Source organism: Schistocerca cancellata, chromosome 3 (assembly GCF_023864275.1).
Source record: "Schistocerca cancellata isolate TAMUIC-IGC-003103 chromosome 3, iqSchCanc2.1, whole genome shotgun sequence".
Taxonomy (NCBI): Eukaryota; Metazoa; Arthropoda; class Insecta; order Orthoptera; family Acrididae; genus Schistocerca; species Schistocerca cancellata.
In genome coordinates this window covers 553135844-553153702 of record NC_064628.1, presented here as the reverse complement: position 1 = coordinate 553153702, position 17859 = coordinate 553135844, and the positions used below count along the sequence as shown (strand labels likewise).

The following is a 17859-nucleotide window of genomic DNA, read 5'->3' as shown; positions in this document are numbered from 1 at the left end:
CGGAGAAAAGGATATCGTCTGGAGTGCAACAGGGAGGTGAGACAGGATCATTCTTCTTCTCTCTGTATACAAATCAGGTGATAAATAGAGCGATCAACAATCTACGACTCTTTCTCGAGACGCTGTTGCGTACGAGGAAATATGGTTTTCGAGTGACTTGGATAGAATTTCTATTTAGTCTGTTGAATGATAGCTTGCTCTAAGTTTGGGAAAATCTGAATTAATTAAGATAACTAGGAAATTCAATCCTGTAGTGCTCGAATACAATATTAGTGGCCTAACAAAATCACTTCTATTTAATATCTAGGCGCAACGTTGCAAAGCGACGAGAAATGGAACGAGCAGGTAAGGCCATTTCTAAGGAAGGCGAATGTTAGACTTCGGGTTAGTTGAGACCGCGTACGGATCACTTGTGCGACCCATTCTGAGTACTGCTCGAATGTTTGGGATCACCACCAAATCGAAATAAAGGAAGATATCTAAGAGGCTTTCTGCTAGATTCATTACCGGTAGGTTCAATCGGCACACCAACATTGCGGAAGTGCTTCATGAACTCAAATAGGAATCCTTACACGGAAGATGTTCTTTACTGCTGATAAAGTTTAGAGTACCAGCTTTTGCCACTGACTGCAGAGCGATTGTGCTGCCACTAAAGTACATCTCGCGTAAGGATCGCTTAAGTGAAATTAGTGACCGTACCTGTCATAGGCCTGTAGAGTCGTTTTCCCGGGTCCATTTGCGAGCAGAAGAGGAACGGGAATGACTGACAGCGGTACAAGGTAACCTCCGCCATGTACTGTATGGAGGTTTACGGAGTTCGTATGTAGATAGAGATAGCTAAGAATTACATAAATTACTTAAGACGAATAAAAAAATTAGCATCCCATCTTGGTGTATCTTCCGATACAAGGAATCTCAGCATGTTAACTACGCAAGACTGTACTCGAATACTGATGACATTTTCATGTCGCGACTCTTTAATAAGCCCTTGTTGTATGGAAGAGGGAAATAAAAGAAGGAATGTTGTTATTTTGGCTCATCTTATGTATTCTGTTTAGTTGTAGAATTCCTCATTTTATTTTATTTCCCATTTTTGAACAGAATTTCATAATTTCCTGATAATAATAATAGTTAATTTCACAGTTTGTTTATTATTTGGGAAATGTGTGCATTATTCAGAAATATTAAAAAACGATCGTGTACTTGTATTCAGATGTTGTGTCCTCACTTAATAAAAACTCCGAGTTATATTTTGAGTCGTGCCTTTTGATCTGAGTATTAAAGACAGAGCAGCCAGCTACTGTTCCGAGAAAAGAAAACTACACAACAGTTGAAGCAGACCACTAATTACTCATTTAGAGAACGTATTATGAGTTAATGACTCTAGAGACTGGGCTCCTCTCTCACAAGGCAATCATGTTAATTTGTTCCAGATGCCAGGGAGAGACTCGAAGCTGTTGACCTAAAACTATTGTGTGGCCTCACACCGTAGCTGACTGGGCGTGGTCACCACCCAGAATACCTGTGTAGAATAAAAAGAACAAAGCGGACCAGCTGTGACTGTGGGTCTTTGGTTAGCCGTGATTGGTTGTCACTGGAATGTCCAGTGTATGAAAATCTGTTGACAAGATAGTGTCAACAGCTGCAGGCCATCGCGTGATGAGACGAATTAAGGTGTCCTGAACGGAATAGCCGCAATTTCCTCAGACACGGACAAAACAGAGCGTGTTGACTAGAAAACACGTATACGGGGCAGGAGGGTACGACACGTTGTGGAGGAAAAGATGTTTCAACAACAGGGAACAAATACTTATAAATCGTGAAACTGTCCTCGGATGCATGGCTGAGTTTAAAAGCGGGATTGGTAATAAATTATCTCGGCAGTCACACACATAGTGTAACGAGAAATACTCCAGTCCTTGACATTCTCGATTATCTTTTAAATGTATAAGGTTACTGAGGCTAATAACTGGACGTCAAGTGCCATCGTTACCGACGCTACTAAGATTCTCGTTTACTTTACAACGCATATTAAGGCTCCTCCATGTTATGTAAGCAGTCGTCTACACAACATAAAGTGGCAATAATGAATTCTATTTTCTTATTTCCTACAGTCCTATTTCCTATTTTATTCTCTCCTCCTTTTTTCATTATTATTATTCTATTTCTCTTGTATATCGTCTTGGCTACTAGATATTTTACAATCTTCTTTATCTTTTTTAATTTGTTGAGTTCTATTTTTGTGCCTTGTAGAATAAGTAACAGTCCGTGTTCGACGCGGAAATCTTGCCAGACACAACTCCCTTTGTTTATTCTCGATTATCACAAGGCTATAGATATCAGTTGTCTCGAGGATACCAAGGATGCTGCAGGCATTTGATACAATGAAACATCTTGACAGATGAGAAATCGGTGTTGTACCGGAACTCTAAACTGGAAACTGGATAATTGCTTTCCACGGGCAAAGCTATTACCAGATGAGGTCGGGCATAGATCACGGCCACATTCGAAGTTTTAGTATGCAGTAATTCACTGCTTTTATCTCTAAAGAACGTCTGCTGCATACCTTGTTGGCACGGAAGAGAGAAGATAAATGCGAATGGCTAAGCCAAGGCGAATAGTTGTTTTCAAAGTGCAAACTCTCCTCTGCAGCGACATGTACTTCTAATACTGATGACATTAACACCAAACCAAATAAAAGGAGTCGCTGGGAAAAATGGATTTTGCAGAATAGTGCGCACATCACTGCCCAGAAGTCAAGGATGTGTTATTGCATAGGCTGTGACAGTCAGTCACTAAACATAAAAATACAATTGTGCCCAGAATGTTTATTTAATTTGTGCATTTCATGTTTTCGTTCATGCAGTCGAATTACGAGCAGAAAAAAATTGTTAACCATCCCCTTCTATTAAAGAGAGAGATTAAAGACGCTCTCTAGTTGGCTATCTGTATACACGCTGATGAAACAGTGTGCAATAGACGCTAATTACTGACCCAGTAAAGGATCCATGGGTGGAGGATAATGACAAATTCTCGTTAATTATACAAAGGGATAACTAACTTTCTTTTGTCATCAGTCTACTGACTGGTTTGATGCGGCCCGCCACGAATTCCTTTCCTGTGCTAACCTCTTCATCTCAGAGTAGCACTTGCAACCTACGTCCTCAATTATTTGCTTGACGTATTCCAATCTCTGTCTTCCTCTACAGTTTTTGCCCTCTACAGCTCCCTCTAGTACCATGGATGTTATTCCCTCATGTCTTAGCAGATGTCGTATCATCCTGTCCCTTCTCCTTATCAGAGTTTTCCACATATTCCTTTCCTCTCCGATTCCGCGTAGAACCTCTTCATTCCTTACCTTATCAGTACACCTAATTTTCAACATTCGTGTATAGCACCACATCTCAAATGCTTCGATTCTATTCTGTTCCGGTTTTTCCACAGTCCATGTGTCACTACCATACAATTCTGTACTCCAGACGTACATCCTCAGAAATTTCTTCCTCAAATTAAGGCCGGTATTTGATATTAGTAGACTTCTCTTGGACAGAAATACCTTTTTTGCCATAGCGAGTCTGCTTTTGATGTCCTCCTTGCTCCGTCCGTCATTGGTTATTTTACTGCCTAGGTAGCAGAATTCCTTAACTTCATTGACTTCGTGACCATCAATCCTGATGTTAAGTTTCTCGCTGTTCTCATTTCTACTACTTCTCATTACCTTCGTCTTTCTCCGATTTACTCTCAAAACATACTGTGTACTAATTAGACTGTTCATTCCGTTCAGCAGATCATTTAATTCAAAATGGTTCAAATGGCTCTGAGCACTATGCGACTCAACTTCTGAGGTCATCAGTCGCCTAGAACTTAGAACTAATTAAACCTAACTAACCTAAGGACATCACACACATCCATGCCCGAGGCAGGATTCGAACCTGCGACCGTAGCGGTCACGCGGTTCCTGACTGAAGTGCCTTTAACGGCACGGCCACACCGGCCGGCATCATTTAATCCTTCTTTTACTTCACTCAGGATAGCAATGTCATCAGCGAATCGTATCATTGATATCCTTTCACCTTGTATTTTAATTCCACTCCTGAACCTTTCTTTTATTTCCATCATTGCTTCCTCGATGTACAGATTGAAGAGTAGGGGCGAAAGGCTACAGCCTTGTCTTACACCCTTCTTAATAAGAGCACTTCGTTCTTGATCATCCACTCTTATTATTCCCTCTTGGTAGTTGTACATACTGTATATGACCCGTCTCTCCCTATAGCTTACCCCTACTTTTTTCAGAATCTCTTGCACCATTTTATATTGTCGAACGCTTTTTCCAGGTCGACAAATCCTATGAAAGTGTCTTGATTTTTCTTTAGCCTTGCTTCCATTATTAGCCGTAACGTCAGAATTGCCTCTCTCGTCCCTTTACTTTTCCTAAAGCCAAATTGATCGTCACCTAGCGCATTCTCAATTTTCTTTTCCATTCTTCTGTATACTATTCTTGTAAGCAGCTTCGAAGCATTAGCTGTTAAGCTGATTGTGCGATAATTCTCGCACTTGTCAGCTCTTGTCGTCTTCGGAATTGTGTGGATGATGCTTTTCCGCAAGTCAGATGGTATATCGCCAGACTCATATATTCTACACACCAACGTGAATAGTCGTTTTGTTGCCACTTCTCCCAATGATTTTAGAAAGTCTGATGGAATGTTATCTATCCCTTCTGCCTTATTTGACCGTAAGTCCTCCAAACCTCTTTTAAATTCCGATTCTAATACTGGATCTCCTATCTCTTCTAAATCAACTCCTGTGTCTTCTTCTATCACATCAGACAAATCTTCACCTTCATAGAGGCTTTCAACGTATTCTTTCCACCTATCTGCTCTCTCCTCTGCATTTGATAGTGGGATTCCCGTTGCACTCTTAATGTTACCACCGTCGCTTTTAATGTCACCAAAGGTTGTTTTGACTTTCCTGTATGCTGAGTCTGTCCTTCCGACAATCATATCTTTTTCGATGTCTTCACATTTTTCCTGCAGCCATTTCGTCTTAGCTTCCCTGCACTTCCTATTTACTTCATTCCTCAGCGACTTGTATTTCTGTATTCCTGATTTTCCCGGAACATATTTGTACTTCCTTCTTTCATCAATCAACTGAAGTATTTCTTCTGTTACCCATGGTTTCTTCGCAGCTACCTTCTTTGTACCTATGTTTTCCTTCCCAACTTCTGTGATGGCCCTTTTTAGAGATGTCCATTCCTCTTCAATGGTACTGCCTACTGCGCTATTCCTTATTGCTGTATCTACAGCGTTAGAGAACTTCAAACGTATCTCGTCATTCCTTAGTACTTCCGTATCCCATTTCTTTGCGGATTGATTCTTCCTGACTAATGTCTTGAACTTCAGCCTACTCTTCATCATTACTATATTGTGATCTGAGTCTATATCTGCTCCTGAGTACGCCTTACAATCCAGTATCTGGTTTCGGACTCTCTGTCTGACCATGATGTAATCTAATTGAAATCTTCCCGTATCTCCCGGCCTTTTCCAAGTATACCTCCTCCTCTTGTGATTCTTGAACAGGGTATTCGCTATTACTATCTGAAACTTGTTACAGAACTCAATTAGTCTTTCTCCTCTTTCATTCCTTGTCCCAAGCCCATATTCTCCTGTAACCTTTTCTTCTACTTCTTCCCCTACAACTTCATTCCAGTCACCCATTACTATTAGATTTTTCTCGCGGTTCTAGGCGCGCAGTCCGGAACCGCGCGACTGCTACGGTCGCAGGTTCGAATCCTGCCTCGGGCATGGATGTGTGTGATGTCCTTAGGTTAGTTAGGTTTAAGTAGCTCTAAGTTCTAGGGGACTGATGACCATAGTTGTTAAGTCCCATAGTGCTCAGAGCCACTTGAACCATTTGACTATTAGATTTTCGTCCCCCTTTACATACTGCATTACCCTTTCAATATCCTCATACACTTTCTCTATCTGTTCATCTTCAGCTTGCGACGTCGGCATGTATACCTGAACTATCGTTGTCGGTGTTGGTCTGCTGTCGATTCTGATTAGAACAACCCGGTCACTGAACTGTTCACAGTAACACACCTTCTGCCCTACCTTCCTATTCATAACGAATCCTACACCTGTTATACCATTTTCTGCTGTTGTTGATATTACCCGATACTCATCTGACCAGAAATACTTGTCTTCCTTCCACTTCTCTTCACTGACCCCTACTATATCTAGATTGAGCCTTTGCATTTCCCTATTCAGATTTTGTAGTTTCCCTACCACGTTCAAGCTTCTGACATTCCACGCCCCGACTCGTAGAACGTTATCGTTTCGTTGATTATTCCATCTTTTTCTCATGGCAACCTCTCCCTTGGCAGTCCCCTTCCGGAGATCCGAATGGGGGACTATTCCGGAATCTTTTGCCAATGGAGAGATCATCATGACACTTCTTTAATTACAGGCCACATGTCCTGTGGATACACGTTACGTGTCTTTAATGCAGTGGTTTCCATTGCCTTCTGCATCCTCATGTCGTTGACCACTGCTGATTCTTCCGCCTTTAGGGGCAATTTCCCACCCGTAGGACAAGAGAGTGCCCTGAACCTCTTTCCGCTCCTCCAACCTCTTTGACAAGGCCGTTGGCAGAATGAGGCTGACTTCTTATGCCGGAAGTCTTCGGCCGCCAATGCTGATTATTTATCAAAATTTAGGCAGTGGCGGGGATCGAACCCGGGACCGAAGACGTTTTGAGTATAAATCAAAGACGCTACCCCTAGCCCACGGATACTTAACGATAAGTAACTATGAAATGTAATTTACACCCAGACACGGTGGCCGAGCGGTTCCAGGCGCTTCAGTCCGGAATCGCGCGACTGCTACGGTCACAAGTTCGAATCCTGCCTCTGACATGGATGTGTGTGATGTCCTTAGATTAGTTAGGTTTAAGTAGTTCTACGTTCTACGGGACTGATGACCTCAGATGTTAAGTCCCATAGTGCTCAGAGCCAATTTTGTAATTTACAGACAAAATAAATCTCTGACTTTATTAACAACATATGATTTCATTTAAACATTGTCAAATAATTGGGTGATAGCTTCCCCAGATGTCTCAAACAGTAATAATAAAACGAAGAAGAATTAAAATTGGAATGACCTATGCTTGGCACAGTTTAGGAAAAGGAACATATTATAAATTAACTGACCAAAATCTGCTACTTGACGAAAGGAATTGGTTATGAAGCTCGGAACAGAAAAGAAATTAATGTCCGCTGTGCTCGTCTGTCACCCATTTCAACCTAACAGTGAAGTTACGGGGGCTAACTAAATTCCACACCACCTATTCTGCCTGTACTACCCTTAAATCTCGGCATCACCGAAGTGTGAGTGTGCAGGCTGTGGGTGGTGCCGATGCCTTGCTAACCTGTATGCGTCAACTGATGGATCGTCCTCAGATGAGGACTGAACCAGAAGTCTGTTGGGTGAAGTCTGCCCCTGAAGTATCCTGACCGAAGCACGTCCCAGCTTTGTTCAGTGCCCGAAATGACTCTTCTCAGGTCAAAACCTGAAGCACCTAAAAAGAGCAAAGAACATCTGTTTTTGCAACATTTCCCGGGCCTGAAGTAGCAGTCGCCGACCAGAAAAGTTAGTTAAGTCGACGCCGCTGAATTTCCACGAACATAGAGAAAATGCGTCCATCCCAATCAAGTGTAGTGATGGCTCACTTTGAGAATCTTGCATCTAAAAAATGTTACATCACAATGCTCCAGCCAATCCGGATGTTTTATATTTGGTGTCTTCGGAGCACTGTTTTCTAGCACTGGAACACGAAAGAAGTAAAAAGTTGCGCTAGACGCCGAACTAGTGGCTGAATCATGGAACCATTGTTTCTAGGCACTGCCCGTGAATTTTAGAAAGCTATCGAGATCTATACCTCTTCTAGAAATTTTCGCTTAAGAGTGGCCCAAAGAAATGCCCATACTGTTTAAGAATCCTCCTTCCACAAGAGAAACGTATTGCTGGTGTCAATAGCAGTAAACATTTAGCAGAGTTCGCCTGAAAAACAACGGCTCTCCTGGGAGGCGGCGGCGCACATTAGGTAGCTGGTGTGGCCCAGCGGCTATCCGTCATACCAGCGGTCGAACACCCCAGGCCTGGCACTTTCCGTACCCGCGAACCCAGCAGGGTCCGGACGGTTCTTCTACTGAACTGTCTGCTTTGAAGCTTACATAGTTCACTGAAATAATCTTAAACCTTACCCTGTATGCATGCATGGTATTATCTGCAAGTGTAGAGGCGAAAGAAGGGAGATATCACCTACACAGTCACTGTTTTTGTGTTACAGCTGAAAATAGATCATGGTTTCTACAGTCGCCTCGATTTCGATTGGATTTATTTGTAATATAAGTAATATCAAACAGTATGCAATTTGTGTATAAAAATGTAGCTTATTTGCATACGAACATATCACCGAATGGAAGGAGATGAGGCCTAGTGGTTCGATGGCTTTCAACATACCAGTTATTGTCTCCCGACAAAATGTAATTTTTTCCAATAACTCACCAGAGGGGTGTACGAAGACATTAGAACTTATGAAGTGTGTGTCACGAATATGATATTTGAGTTGGGGTGACAGTCGTTAAAACAAAGGCGTTTATCTCTGCAGCAGGATCTTTACACGAAATTTTGATCACCAACTTTCCCCTTTGCATACGAAAATATTTTGTTGGTACCTAGCTGCATAGGAAGAAATGATTATTGCAGTAAAATAAGTAAAATCAGAGCTCACACCAGAAGATTTGTGTGTTCATTTTTCCTCTTGTTGTTCGAGCGTAAAACGGTAGATAAATACCTTGCAGGTGGCCCGATAAACCGTCTGCCAGGCACTTAATTGTGAATTTCAGAGCAGTTTTTATGTAGATACAAAAGAAATCAACCGCCGTCTTCCGTCAAAATTTAATCTTGAAAAATTAGGCCTCTCTGCAATAAAAGAAACCTCTATAGCAATCGCTAAGTGTTTCGCAAGTGCAGATCATTTCTCTTTAATTTTCACTGAATGAAAGCTGAGGCTTTGACATTAACAATAAACTTCCACAGGGAACGTAATAAAGTGGTGTGGATGTGTTAGGTTTCCAAGACTCAAGTACCACTGTATTACCGTGAACTGATATAAGAAATCTTTTTATTTCTCCTTTTTATGGACTAATAACGTTCCTTGATGTGACAGAAAACGTAATACTGTAGAATATCAGGGAATGGAAATGAGGACAGTATAATTTGTGGACTCTATGTGATGGCTCAGCTAACCTATACATTATCCCTTTCATTCTGAATATGGATCTTCCTTCTTCTCTCTTTGGTTGTTATCTACTCTGGAGTTCTCTTGTACTTAATTTACTCACAATCAGAGTTGAAAATCGTCTCACAGAGCCAGATGTGTGGGTATCTACACAATTTATCGTAGACTCAAGACTACAGTGCTACTTGGCTTTCTTTCAGTATCGGAAACCACAGTCAGTGGTGGTAGTCAAATTAACTACGACTTAAGTATCGCAAAGAAAGTAGATAGTTGAACGTCGAACACTGGTGGTATTACCAGCCTACAAGAGTATCAGCTACACAATTGTTACGTAATCAGACGGATTTGTGGTGTATAGGATAACTAAACATGGAATGCGACCGACATTTTCGGCAGCAGAGATGGAGTCAGATGGCACATGTTAACACTAGACCGTTACGTGTGTTTCAGAGCAAGAAGAACAATTACGGCGTGGCCCTCACCTGGAGGGACCTGTCGGTATACGTCATGAAGAAGAAGACAAGGGTCTTCTTGTCCTCATCACAGACTTACACTCGAATCATCAATAATGGTACGTAATTTCATGTATTAATTTCTTCATTTTATGTTCGCTATAACTCTGAAAGTTCACCGTACGGAGCTCACTAAAATTCTACATCTAATTTTTCGGCACAAGTACAATCCATGGTAACTCTACCACTACGTACTTGACTTGTTTTGCGGATTTCTCCGTTGAGACTTCATCTACATCTACATCCATACTCCGCAAGCCACCTGACGGTGTGTGGCGGAGGGTACCTTCAGTACCACTATAGGTTCTCCCTTCTATTCCAGTCTCGTATTGTTCGTGGAAAGAAGGATTGTCGGTATGCCTCTGTGTGGGCTCTAATCTCTCTGATTTTATCCTCATGGTCTCTTCGCGAGATATACGTAGGAGGGAGCAATATACTGCTTGACTCTTCGGTGAAGGTATGTTCTCGAAACTTTGACAAAAGCCCGTAGCGAGCTACTGAGCGTCTCTCCTGCAGAGTCTTCCACTGGAGTTTATCTATCATCTCCGTAACGCTTTCGCGATTACTGAATGATCCTGTAACGAAGCGCGCTGCTCTCCGTTGGATCTTCTCTATATCTTCTATCAACCTTATCTGGTACGGATCCCACACTGCTGAGCAGTATTCAAGCAGTGGGCGAACAAGCGTACTGTAACATACTTCCTTTGTTTTCGGATTGCATTTCCTTAGGATTCTTCCAATGAATCTCAGTCTGGCATCTGCTTTACCGACGCTCAACATTATATGATCATTCCATTTTAAATCACTCCTAATGCGTACTCCCAGATAATTTATGGTATTAACTGCTTCCAGTTGCTGACCTGCTATTTTGTAGCTAAATGATAAAGGATCTATCTTTCTGTGTATTCGCAGCACATTACACTTGTCTACATTGAGATTCAATTGCCATTCCCTGCACCATGCGTCAATTCGCTGCAGATCCTCCTGCATTTCAGTACAATTTTCCATTGTTACAACCTCTCGATACACCACAGCATCATCTGCAAAAAGCCTCAGTGAACTTCCAATGTCATCCACCAGGTCATTTATGTATATTGTGAATAGCAACGGTCCTATGACACTCCCCTGCGGCACACCTGACATTACTCTTACTTCGGAAGACTTCTCTCCATTGAGAATAACATGCTGCGTCCTGTTATCTAGGAACTCCTCAATCCAATCACACAATTGGTCTGATAGTCCATATGCTCTTACTTTGTTCAATAAACGACTGTGGGGAACTGTATCGAACGCCTTGCGGAAGTCAAGAAACACGGCATCTACCTGTGAACCCGTGTCTATGGCCCTCTTACGTCGACCGTTGATGGAACTTTATTGCAGACCAACGAAGCAACCACCTAGAATATTCCCCCCTGCGGATCCGGGGATTAGAATAGGCCCGAGGTATTCCTGCCTGTCGTAAGAGGCGACTAAAAGGAGTCTCACATGTTTCGGCCTTATGTGATGGTCCCCTCTCGGGTTTGACCTCCATATTTCTAAATTATTCCGAAGAGCGAGCCAATTGCGGAAGGGCGCCTTACGTGGTGCACTGTATCCGTCGTGCATTGAGACCTTTAGCCGGCTTTTTCGTCGTTGCAATGGTGTCCCGCTCGTTTTCCATCTCTTGGGCGAGGATACGTCCCTGGGTGCGATTCCCACGCTGCACTCTGCAGTGTTTCTTTTAACTGCGACGACGACCTTGGACAGTTTTGCACCTAAGATCCAGCACGGTAGCCAGTCCGTTGTGGTGGGGCCGCCATGTACCCTCTTGGTTGTAGCCCCCTGACAACACAGGGATCGCTCTACTGATGCCTGCGCCGTTAACTCCCCACGTATGCCAAGGAGTAGATGCCCGTCTCCCTGGGGCATCAGGACTCCCGGCAATGGACATCCTGCCAGGTGGCTATTGCTGCGGCTGGGTGGCGCCCGTGCGGAGGGCCCTTGGTCGGAGTAGGTGGCATCAGGGCGGATGACCCGCAATGAAGCGTGGTACATCATCTCTCGCTGGCGGCCAGCCGCCAGCAGTCTCTAAGCGTTCTCGGGCTCAATTTAATGCTGAAAAGTACAATCCGAAAACGTTCCCCTCTCTGGCCACGCCGTGGGAGGAGCGTAAGTCTCAGGATGGAGGTAATAGTTATTCGCCCCGATTCTTAGTTTGTACGAGAGCTGATGGGGAGTCTTTTCTCTCCACAAAGCCTCAGTTCTTCGTCGAGCATTTAGAGGACAAGTTTGGGGAGGTGGAGGGCTTGTCAAAAATGCGCTCTGGATCGGTCCTGATCCAAACGGCATCCTCTGCCCAGTCACGACGGTTGCTTGCTTGTGACAAGTTGGGGGATGTTGCTGTTACGATCACGCCGCATAAGAGTTTAAATATGGTTCAGGGAGTTATTTACCATAAGGACCTTCTTTTGCAGTCTGATGACGAGCTGCGCGCCAACTTAGAGCGCAGGGGTGTACATTTCGTCCGGCGCGTTCATCGGGGTCCGAAGGAAAATCAGATAGCTACCGGTGCCTTCATCTTGGCCTTCGAGGGTGATACGTTACCGGAAAAGGTCAAGGTGATGGTCTACCGATGTGACGTCAGGCCCTATATTCCTCCCCCGATGCGGTGCTTCAAGTGCTGGAAGTTCGGCCATATGTCTTCCCGCTGCATTTCCAGCCTCACATGTCGAGATTGCGGACGCCCGTCTCATCCCGATACTCCATGTGCCCCGCCTCCCATCTGTGTCAACTGCGGGGAGCACCATTCACCTTGCTCGCCTGACTGCAAAGTCTTTCAGAAAGAGCGCAAAATTATGGAATATAAGACCCTGGACCGGCTGACCTATACTGAGGCCAAAAGGAAATATGACAGACTCCATCCTGTGAGAATGACATCTTCTTATGCAGCTGCTACGACAACTGTGCTAGCCCCATCAGTTTCGAGACTTCCAGCCAGCTCGATAAGCAGTAAGACTCCTCCTGCCCCCTTGCCTGTGGGGGGCTCTACCCAACCGGTTGCTCCTGCACCACCTACCTCAGGAGCAACCTCCTCCCACCCGTCGGGGACGTCCGTCCCCGCTTCTCAGCCGGAGAAGCGTCTAACTTCTTCGGCTACTCTCGCCCGTAAGAGTTCCCTTGGGACCCTCCCTTCCCAGGGTTCCACCAGCGGGAAGGATGACGGCCGCCAGTGGCATAAGTCCTCACCAGCGGCCGGGCGTAGGGCTTCACGATCCTCCTCTGTCCCGGAGACTGAATCGGCGAAGCCTTCCCAGCCGGTGCAACCCAAGGTTCAGCGAGAGAAGTCCAAGAGAAAGACCTCTAAGGCCAAAGAACTTGCGGTGGCGCCAACCCCACCGCACCTTTCGCGCTCTGCGTCTGAGGATGCAGTCGAGATTCTAGCGTCCGCTGAGGACCTTGATCTCGCTGGTCCCTCAGACGCCATGGATGCCTCTCGTATGGGTACTGAATCGGTGGCAGTGAGTGAACAAGCGGCGTAAATTGCCTTCCCAGTCCTTTCACGCCTTTCTCAGCCATGGACAATATCATCCTCCAGTGGAACTGCGGCGGTTTTTTCCACCATCTAGCTGAGCTCCAACAACTTCTCAGCCTTCACCCCTTCTTCTGCATTGCTCTTCAGGAAACTTGGTTTCCAGCAATGCGAACCCCCGCCCTCCGTGGCTATCGGGGTTATTATAAGAACCGGGCAGCATATGAAAGGGTGTCGGGTGGCGTCTGCCTCTATGTTCTTCACACTCTGCACAGCGAGTCTGTCCCTCTCCACACACCTTTAGAGGCTGTCGCTGTTCGGGTGTGGACGCCACAGGCTGTTACCGTCTGCAGTCTTTACCTTCCACCGGATGGTGATGTCTCGCAGCATGTCCTGGCTGCGCTGATAGCCCAATTGCCGCCACCTTTCTTGCTATTGGGCGACTTCAACGCCCATAACCCTCTGTGGGGTGGGTCAGTGGCAACAGGTCGAGGCGCCATCGTTGAGCATTTATTGTCGCAGCTCGATCTCTCGATTTTAAATGATGGTGCCTTCACACACTTCAGTGTGGCGCATGGCACATACTCCGCCATTGATCTTTCAATATGTAGCCCTAGCCTCTTACCGTCTGTCCAATGGAGTGTGCATGACGACCTGTGTGGTAGTGACCACTTTCCGATCTTTCTGTCACTACCACAGCGTCACTCTTCTGGGCGCCCTAGCAGATGGGCTATGAATAAGGCTGACTGGGACTTGTTCTCCTCCACTGCCGCTCTTGCGTCTCTCTCTAATGGCGACATTGATGCGGTGGTTCAATCGGTCACCACCGGCATCGTTACTGCCGCCGAATCTGCCATTCCCCGTTCTTCTGGGTCCCCTCGGCGGAAGGCTGTGCCTTGGTGGTCGCCTGAGATCGCTGAAGCGATTAAAGATCGCCGGCGGGCGCGCCAGCGTCACAAGCGACATCCCTCCTTAGACCACCTTATCGCCTTCAAACGGCTGCGTGCGCGGGGCCGCCTCCTTATCCGCCAAGGCAAGAAGGTGTGCTGGGAGCGGTATGTGTCCACCATTGGCCTCCATGTCACTCCTTCGCAGGTCTGGGCCAAGATTCGACGCGTCTACGGCTATCGGACTCCTGCCAGCGTCCCTGCGCTCTCACTGAATGGAGCAGTTTGTACTGACTCCGACGTCATTGCCAATCGCTTAGCAGAGCATTTTGCTATGAGTTCCGCTTCTGCGAATTACCCCCAGGCCTTCCGCTCCATTAAAGAGCGGATGGAACGTCGGAGCCTTTCGTTTCGCACCAACCACCCAGAATCTTACAATGCTCCATTCAGTGAGTGGGAATTTCGCAGTGCCCTAGCTGCTTGCCCTGATACCGCTCCTGGGCCAGATGGCATCCACTGTCAGATGCTGAAACACCTTTCAGTGGACTGCCAGCGGCGCCTTCTTGATCTTTACAACCGTCTTTGGGTCGAAGGGGTGTTTCCGTCGCAATGGCGGGAAGGCGTTGTCATCCCCGTTTTGAAACCTGGACAGCTACCGCCCCATTAGCCTCACCAACGTCCTTTTTGAGCTTCTCGAACGGATGGTGAGCCGGCGCTTAAATTGGGTACTGGAGTCTCGGGGCCTTCTGGCTCCGTCTCAGGGTGGGTTCCGGAAAGGCCGCTCCGCCGCCGACAATCTGGTGAGCCTGGAGTCGGCCATCCGTACTGCCTTTGCCCGCCGTCAGCACCTGGTCGCTGTCTTTTTCGACATGCGGAAGGCGTACGATACGACATGGCGTCATCACATCCTTTCTACGCTTCATGGATGGGGTCTTCGGGGCCCTCTGCCGATCTTCATCCGCAATTTCCTGTCGTATCGTACCTTCCGCGTGCAAGTCGCAGCCTCCTATAGTTCCACCCACGTCCAGGAGAACGGTGTGCCACAGGGTTCTGTTTTAAGTGTCTGCCTGTTTTTAATAGCCATTAACGGGCTCGCTGCGGCCGTGGGAAATTCTGTCTCTGCTTCCCTGTATGCTGACGACTTCTGCCTTTATTACAGCTCTACTGACATTGCAGCTGTTGAACGTCAGCTACAGGGCGCTATCCGTAAGGCGCAGTCTTGGGCTGTAGCGCATGGGTTTCAGTTTTCGGCAGCCAAGACCCGCGTTATGCATTTCTGCCGGCGCCGAACAGTCCATCCTGAGCCGCGGCTTTATCTTGCCGACGAACTCCTTGCTGTGGTGGAGACCCACAGGTTTTTGGGGGTGGTTTTCGATGCCCGGTTGACTTGGCTGCATCATATCCGGCAGCTTAAACAGACGTGTTGGCGGCATCTAAACGCTCTGAGATGCTTGAGCCACACTCGCTGGGGCGCCGACCGCTCTACCCTGTTGCGGCTCTACCAGGCGTTACTCCAGTCCCGTCTGGATTATGGGAGCCTGGCTTACGGCTCAGCATCCCCATCTGCGTTACGGGTGCTGGACCCAATTCTCCACAGCGGGATACGCCTTGCCACTGGTGCTTTCCGCACCAGCCCTGTGGACAGCGTACTAGTGGAGGCAGGTGTCCCTCCACTGCGGTTCCGGCACCAACGTTTGCTGGCCGCTAATGCTGCCCATGTTCTAAGCTTGCCCGGGCATCCAAATTATCGTGTCCTGTTCCCGCAGTCAGTCGTCCATCTGCCAGACCGTCGGCCCCGGTCGGGTTGTCCGATCGCCGTACGCGTCAAGGAGCTTCTCTGGGGGCTTGGGTTTTTCCCTGTTCCACCTCCTTTCCGGGCGCCTCTGCGTACACCCCCGTGGTGTGTTCCTCGCCCTTGCCTTCGGCTCGACTTGGCACAGGGCTCGAAGGACTCGGCCCCTCCAGAGGCCTTCCGCCGCCGCTTTTATTCCATCCTGGCCACGTATCAGGGCTCTGGAATTGTTTACATCGACGGTTCGATGGTTGCTGGTCGTGTCGGGTATGCGCTAACTCTAGGGGACCATTCCGAACAACGGTCCTTGGCGGCTGGCTGCAGCGTTTACACTGCTGAGCTAGTCGCCATCTTTCGAGCCCTAGAGTATATCCGCTCCTGCTCAGGTGAGTCCTTCGTTATCTGTAGCGATTCCCTGAGCGGTTTACGAGCTCTCGACCATTGTTTTCCTCGTTCTCGTCTGGTGATGGCTATCCATGAGTCCCTGCATACTCTTGCGCGTTGCGGCCGCTCTGTGGTCTTTGTGTGGACCCCCGGTCATGTCGGTATCCCGGGCAATGAACATGTTGACCGCCTGGCGAAAGAGGCCACGAGTAAACCATCTCTGGATGTTGGCCTCCCAGAGGCTGATTTGCGGGCAGTCCTCCGCCGAAAAGTTTTTGCGCTTTGGGACGCTGAATGGCGCGATCGGATTACACCCAATAAACTCCGTGCCATTAAGGAGACGACGACTGTGTGGCGGTCCTCCATGCGAGCCAACCGCAGGGACTCAGTCGTCCTTTGTCGGCTCCGCATTGGCCACTCCCGGCTAACACACAGTTATTTACTGCGCCGGGAGGACCCTCCTGTATATCGCTGCGGGGCGGCTTTGACGGTGGCCCACATTCTGTTGGCCTGCCCCCTTTTAGCTGTGGTCAGGCAGACATTTGCGCTGCCTGATACGCTCCCTGCCGTTTTATCTGATGACCCTGTTATGGCTGCCTTAGTTTTACGTTTTATTAGGGCAGGGAGTTTTTATTCTTTCATCTGAGTGTTTCTGTTTTATTTTATTTTTTGTGTTGATTCTGGCCTTCGGCTATGATTTTGCACTGATCTTTTAATTTGTTTCTAAGTGGTTGGCTTTTCCTTTTTTATTTCTATGGTCGGCCAACCACTGTCACACTCTGTGTGGTTTTAGTTCGTTTTGTCTTGTTCTTGTCTCCGTTTCTCTTGTTCTGTATCGTCTGTGATCTATTCTGTTCCTCGTTTTTATTCTCTGTTGGTGTTCTTTGTATTTGGAAAAAGGGACCGATGACCGTAGCAGTCTGGTCCCTTTCATCCCCCAAACCAACCAACCAACCAACCTAGAATATTTTTTTGTCTGCCACCGTGGTCCCTGACCCTATCAAAGGATGAACGTGGGCTCCTACCCAAGTGAAGTCCTTCCTTGAGTGGTCGGTAGCGAAACGATCAAATGATTTCCATCGATTAAGATGGTTATTTCCATGGATTAGGTTGGTGAGCAACATGAAGAAAATGTAGTGGCTCTAGATTCGAAAGCTAATATTGAAGATAGGAAAGCCAAAGCACTGACTACTTGCTCCAACAATATTGCCACCTTGCGACGGCTTGGATTGAGAATAATGCAGGAGCTCCTCAGTAGACGTCCGTTTCAAACTGTGGTAGGTGGTGGTAACAGGAGTACGGGGAATCGCTGCGTCCATCACAGTGACCACTTATCACGTGTTGTAGGTACCCTACCAGGTCTGGTGGCAACATTAAACGCAAGCAACACTAATGCATCCTGGTGCTCGTCCTACCTGTCAAGGAGAATTGCAGCTACAATCATTTAAATAACCGCCAATAGTGTTTACGGGTTCG

At 46.8% G+C, this 17859-nt stretch overlaps 1 protein-coding gene across 3 annotated transcripts in view; it reads left to right on the top strand.

The window, feature by feature from the left end:
• The window catches only part of LOC126175392 (protein scarlet-like), a 412406-nt gene that overhangs the window by 210130 nt on the left and 184417 nt on the right, over positions 1–17859 (top strand). For all 3 annotated transcript variants that reach the window (XM_049922174.1, XM_049922175.1, XM_049922176.1), the window contains exon 2: positions 9751–9871. In XM_049922174.1, coding sequence (XP_049778131.1) covers positions 9751–9871 — 121 coding nt within the window. The remainder of the gene's footprint in view (positions 1–9750; positions 9872–17859) is intronic.